Source organism: Condylura cristata, unplaced genomic scaffold (assembly GCF_000260355.1).
Source record: "Condylura cristata isolate star-nosed mole 26May11 unplaced genomic scaffold, ConCri1.0 scaffold00003, whole genome shotgun sequence".
Lineage (NCBI taxonomy): Eukaryota > Metazoa > Chordata > Mammalia > Eulipotyphla > Talpidae > Condylura > Condylura cristata.
This window is the reverse complement of record NW_004567104.1, coordinates 32,025,524-32,031,806: the sequence shown is the minus strand read 5'-3', so window position 1 is coordinate 32,031,806 and position 6,283 is coordinate 32,025,524. Positions and strand designations below refer to the sequence as shown.

Sequence of the window (6,283 nt, the reverse complement as noted above, 5' to 3'; positions counted from 1 at the left end):
GGGTAGCAATCCCCAATTTCCTGCCTTCATACACACAAACAGGCTAATAGCATAGCGCCCTGCCAAAGTAGCCTGTCTCCAGGGCAGCATTCACCAACGAGGAGGAAGACAGAGTCAGAGCCACGCATCTTGCTGCCCAGAGACTCGGCTTGGTCACCCCCTCCCCCAAGCCACCAAGTCAGGACGAGTCACTAGCCCGGGATGGACAGAGCTGTGTCCATGTACATGAGTGGGGGGGCGAGGCCGAAGGAAGGCCAACAGGCATTGTTCCTCAAAGGGATTTTGATCCCAGTAAGTCCCTCACTCCCATTAGACAAATATGCAGCCCTGACCAACAAATACAGAAATACGGGGATGTTCAGAGAGAGGAAGGAGGATGATGGTTCAGCCCAGAAACCTTCACTGAGGCTGGACGATAACGCAGAGGCATGCGAGTTCTTTCCTTCTCAGCTCTCAAGTACTGCTTTACACAGGCCACTGCTTTAGTGCTTTAGTGCTACGGCCACCTGGCGCAGGATGGATGGTCTGTGCCTTTCCTTCTCCTAGTCGTACAGAACCTGCCTCTGGGGACAAACCTAAGTTCTCCCATGAGGGAGGGCATGGGGCAGCATCTCTTTCCATTGTGGTCAGGACATGGCATTTGCAGAAACCGCCACAGAAAGGATGAAGGTTGACTTTTTAGGAAGTCACTATGAGAAAGAGAACAGGGTCCACAGAAATGGGCTGCAAACTTCCATTCATCGCAGAGCGCAGAAGGAGGCTGTGTGATCTCTGGTCTCCAAACTCCAGGCTGAGAGGAAATGGACCCTATCTAGCAGTTTTCCGTCAGACTGAGGCTAAGGCTCTGGTGGGGGTAGATCCCCGCACTCCTAATGAACATCCTGCTGCAATCTTGGACTTTATGTTATTCTCCCAGCTGCCTTTAGCAGTAAACCAGCACACACTGCAAAGACAATGGCCAGACCACCAGGAGAAGTGGAGTATCCAGATAAAACCCTTACTTCCCTGCAACCCTCCCTTCCCCCTCTCCATGCACCCCCCCCCCCTTGCTCCTTGGCCCAGGGGAAGTACCGGAGCAGGCAGCTTTTCCAAGCCACCCAAAGCCTGGACCCCTGGCCATGTGCATGAGTGGGCTGGGGAGGGCCCCCAGCAGGCTTGGAGGTTGGGCTAGCCCAGAGTGAAGAATCTGGTATTTCCTGTGGGATAGCATATTCTGACCTTCAGAAGGAAAACTGTTTCCCAGCATTTTTTTTTTTTTTTTAAGAAGTCTCAGTCTGGTGGGGAATTTTGGGCAGGAGGTGAGGGGGATGGGAGCAGTTACCACAGTACCAAGAATCCACTGATGGACTTGGCCAGAACTATCCCTGGAGAGCCCCTGGTGGCCATGTAGTCTGAAGATGTTCCACCTTTTCCCTCTCCTGAGAGTGTGGGGAGAGGAGAAGACAGGGTATGCCCGGTGGGCATGAGACCCTGGGCGAGCCTGCCCTGGGTGAGCACTGTCTCCCTGGCCCTGTGCCCCACAAGCCTGGACAGGGGACTCAGCTTCTAGTTGCTCCTTCAGAGATGATGCCTCCCATGTCATTTCTTGGGACCCCCGACCCTGTGGACCTCCTCGGTACCCCAAGTTCCCCTTGGGAAAGCACATGTCTCCAGGCCACTGCTAAAACACATGCCCATCCCCCACATTTGCTCTCAGAGGACAGTGACAGGACTTGTCTATTGCGAATTGTTTTTCCTCAGCCTGGAATGCAGGCACAGTAAAAGAAGAAAAAAGAAAAAGAAAAAGCCATTTTGAAAATGACTGAGGACTATTTATGGAGCAGGTGATTTGGTAGGACCTCTGAATAAAGTCATAAACATTTCATCAAATACAACCTAAGACTGAAAAAGATAACACAGTTCAAGGCAAAAAGTCCCCACTGGGTGCTCAAGTGGAGTCTGCATGCCGCAGAAGGGCCAGAAGCTCATCCTGCACATAGCAGGCGCTGCACTGTGTTGTATAGAATGTTTTGAAAAAAACTTTTGCAAGATCCCACACACTAAAGGCAATTAAAAATGAATCATTGTTGACCATAGCAACACAAATGAATCCTCATTATTAGATTGGGGGAAATGCCAGAGGAGAGGCCAGGCTAGAGACAGGAAGCAAGCGTAAAGATGAAAGTACTTCCCAGGGGCAGCACAACTTCCCTTTGGCTCCCCAATGAACACGCCTCAGTAATGGCAGAGCACTGAGGTCTAGAAAAGGCCTCCAGGAGGCCCAGAGAGTAGTAAAAGAAAGCCTGCACATGGGGCATTCAGGAAGAAGAAAATCCCTCCGGGAACTAACAGGCAACTCCAACCCACCATCACACCACTGTTCAAGAGGAGCTGACATAGTCCTATCTCAGGGGCCTTTGGGCTGAGTCCCAGCCAAGCCACAGGTCTCAGAGAAGCCTCTGTGGAAACTATAAACAGATGTCTGCTATTGTAGGTACACAGAAACACAAGTTGATGGGGGCATGTGTACAAGGGTCTCCTGAGGCCAGTAACCAGTATAAAGGCCGTGGAGGGTATCCTGAAGGAAGGAATCTTGCTCTTAGAAGATATGACTAAACAGGGTTCAGTGCAGCAGAACAAGAAGTGTTCCGCATGGGGGCGGGGGGAGGTGCAGAGAGGATCCTGGATGGGGTATGGGCAACAGGAAGACCTAGTTAGCCACCATCTATCTTCCCTACAAACCACCTAAACTACCAGCTTCCTACTTCCAGTGATGCCACTGCTGTGACCCCAGACAGCCAGACACTGACACTCAGTGTTTTCCACACCTTCCTCCTCACCTTGCCCCAGCTCCTGCCTGCGCCTCCAAGCCAGGCCACAGGTTCTGTGAACTCTGTGCCTGCTGTTTGTTCTGGTTATGTCCTCTCTGGGCCCAGGGCTATCTTATTAACCCCAGCCCCAACACATTCCTTCCCATCCTCTGCAGTAGATCCCTTGTATGTCTTTGGCCACAGAGTCAATCTACAGCCCCAGCCCCCTGATTTGTATACATTGGTTCTCATCCCTAAACTTTACATAGTTCCCTATTGCCTTTAGAACTGAGTTCCTCAGCATGGTACAGGATGGAACTGGGGCCATGCCTCCCTCTCCAGCCCAGCAGGCCTGCCTTTGGTGCTGGGGCTCCAAGATCCCTCTTTCCCGCTAGGAATCCTGCCTTCACAGTTCAGCTCAAGGCCCAGCTCTTTCTCCATCTGTGTCTCCCTATGGCTCTGGCACTCAGCTCACTCTCCTGCTCCCAGCAGAACTTGAAGGGGCAGTTTTATCTGGGGTACACTGTGAGTGTGTATCCTCCCCTTCCAGATCTACTGAGAGCAGATCCACTTGCACCTCTCAGGGTGCACTGTTGCCTGCAGTGGGGCCGTTGAAGTGCAAGTGATAAGGTTTTAAGATAAAGTTTCTCCTGGAGCCCATGTTTCAATGCCAGCCTCTCAAAGAGTGGAGAACAAAGCTCTAGAGAAAGGATAGAGACAAAGTGGGGTGAGATTTTGAGACAAGGCAGTCTCCCTACAGCAGCAAGGCAGAAAGGCCCGTGTCACAGCCTGCTTTCTCTGCTACAGTGAAGAAACCGGGGAAGCCCAAAGCACCACTGCTCTTACAGCCTCTTCGCAAGTGTTGAAGGCTGAGGAGTAAATAGCCAGGAGTATTTTCCCTTGACTGACAAAGCTGACGTACTCACAAGAATGAACTAAAAGGGAACATGGTATAGTGTTCTAGACATTGAAATAACTGTCAGAATTCAAAGCCCAACTCAGTTACACCTTAAGTCTGTGCAAACTTGGGCGAGGTACTTAACTTCTGTTAGATGGGCAGTCTAACAGCAGTGAGGCATAAATAAATGAGAACTGTAAGATGCTTAGGACAGTGTCAGGCACACGCTGTTAAAAAATGTAAACTTGTTTTTAAAGGAGAATGGCAAATGGCAAATATTTAGATTTTTTTTTTAAGTTGGCTTTGGGGCTGTCCTTATAATCCCCTCCTCCCTGCCTTCCAGTCTATTTATTATCTCCTCATGTTGGCCTTCCTTCTTTTAATCATTTCTTCTTCCTCTGCTTTGGACCTAAACTGTCCCTTTGAGACAGTGTCTGTGAGAGGCGATGCTGGAATAGTGGGTTCTCTCCACCCTCCAACACTGAGCAGCAGGCACGGAACCAAGGGAGAGCAGCCATGCCTAGTGGCTCAGGTGTGCGCTTGAGCCAGGGCTCAGGGCTGCTGACAGTGCAGTGCTGAGCGCTGCAGGTAGCTCAGGTCCAGAGCAGGCTTAGGGACAGCCCTCAGTTGCTGAACATCAGTTTTCCTGAGGTTGGTGCAGTCAGGGACTTGAAGGGAGCAAGGATGGCAGCTGCCCATCCTCCCTCCTGCCTGGAGAGATTGGCACAGAGTAACTGGGAAAGATCACAGGTCAAGGCTTTGGATCAGTCTTAACAAAGGCTTTCCACTGGGAGGGGCCTATGCGGGGACACGGAAGCCGTGGCACCTACTCCCCCGGACATTTCACTCCACCATGGTTATTAATCCCTCAGGCCCATCGGTGGTTGAAACCGGGGGGAGGCTGGGTGAGCAGAGACATGGGGATGGAGGGGATGACTTCTGGGGGACCCTGATCGTTTGGTGATATCCAGGTTAAAAAAAAGCTATCATGTTAACACATGAGCAGAAAGTATTTCTCTTCCTCATAGCCAGTTTCCCCTGCACTCCTTCAGATTCAGATTCAAAACATTCAGCTGTTGAGGATTTGCTGTCTGGGACATAGAGTGAGGAGAGAAACTTGATCATGAGCTGAGAGGGTTGCTGCTAACTTCAAATGCTTCACTCTGGGCTTGAGGAGGAGGGAAGGAAGTGATGAGGGATGAGGGAGGGAGGTAAGTGGGGGCAGAGGAAGGACAGGGAAACAGTGCAGTGGGGCAGTGTTAGTGACAGCTGACCCCTGTTTGAAAGGACCTGTCCACTCGAGACTAAAATGGCAGCCCTGTACCGCTCCAGGGGGAAATGCCATTTTCCAGGGAGCTTTGTACCCTAACCTGCTCAGAGTCACCAGCACCAGCCGAAGCTCAGACCAGACTCTATTCTAGCACTGACAACTTATGTCTCTACCAGCGGGGAGCCGGCCACCAGAGTGGGGTATGGGAAGCCTGCTGGCCTTGGTGTTCCCTCTGGGCTTGGGATTTACAAAAAATATTTCAGACCAAATTGACCCAGGGAAAATAACCCTCTGCCCCCTCTCTTCTCTAGGAGTAAATTGGCTCCTCTAAGAATTCCAGACCCCCAAGAGGCCCCAGATGGCAGGATTTAGGCGCCCCCCCTCCACACCACCCAAGAATGTGAAATACCAGCAAACAAAAGTCTCATCCAAATTAGGAAGCAAGTAGCTCTGTCCGCTGTGAGTATGTGTGCCGTAGGGGCTGTTTGGGGTTTTTAGTTTCCCCACAAGTCCCTTCAAACACACAAGGTTACCCCAGCTTAAACTGTTGTTGATCCCAAGTCACCGTCCTGTGTCATCCTATCATTGTACACCCTCCCCCGGATCTAGGATGCTGCTGCAAAAGCAGCTTGTAGTTCAGAGCTCCTGGTCAGCTCAGACCCAGTGCCCCCATTTTCAAGTCAGCAAACAGGGCCCTCTCTCGCAAACCCCAGGCTTGGAGGAGGCCTGGTGGGGGTGACGTGAGTGGGCTCTGCCAGACAGATGCCAAGACCTGGGCCTGTGTTGTGGGGCCGCATTCTCACCCAGATCCCCCAAGCATGAGCATATGTCTGAGGACCCTGAGTGGGGCACCTGTCTTGGGAGGAAGGGGACACAGAAGCTGGGAGTTGTCCCTAGCTCCAGGCTATGAGCAGTGATCAACAAGATCAGATCCCATGAACTGAGACCCCCACCCTCATTCCTCATTACCTTCTTGGGAGAGTATGATAAACTTGGTGGTCTTGAGTGTCTTTCCATTCAGCGTCCAGGTGATCGTGGCTGGAGGGTCAGAGGATACCTGGCACTGGAGTAGCAGCTTCTCACCCTCAGCCACATGGACATCTTGTAGCTTCTCCTTGAAGCTTGGGGCTGTTCCTTGGCTTTCTGATTTTTTTTCGTTATCTGCGGCCTTGCAGTTCACATCATTCTTAACCTCCTTCTTGAGTTCTTCTTTCCCAGCTGGTTTCAGGGTTTCAGCAGGCTTGGCATTGCCCACAGACTTTAGGGTCTCTGCGGGCTTGGCATTGCTCATGGGTGTTGGGGTCTCAGCAGGCTTGGCGTTGCCCA

At 51.6% G+C, this 6,283-nt stretch overlaps 1 protein-coding gene across 2 annotated transcripts in view; it reads right to left on the bottom strand.

Annotated features, from left to right (window-relative positions):
* MYLK (myosin light chain kinase) overlaps positions 1-6,283 on the bottom strand; it is a 236,412-nt gene that overhangs the window by 73,715 nt on the left and 156,414 nt on the right. For both annotated transcript variants that reach the window (XM_004675148.2, XM_012733783.1), the window contains one exon: positions 5,927-6,283. This exon ends at the window's right edge or, in 1 of these variants, runs on beyond it. In XM_004675148.2, the coding sequence (XP_004675205.1) occupies positions 5,927-6,283 (357 nt within the window). The remainder of the gene's footprint in view (positions 1-5,926) is intronic.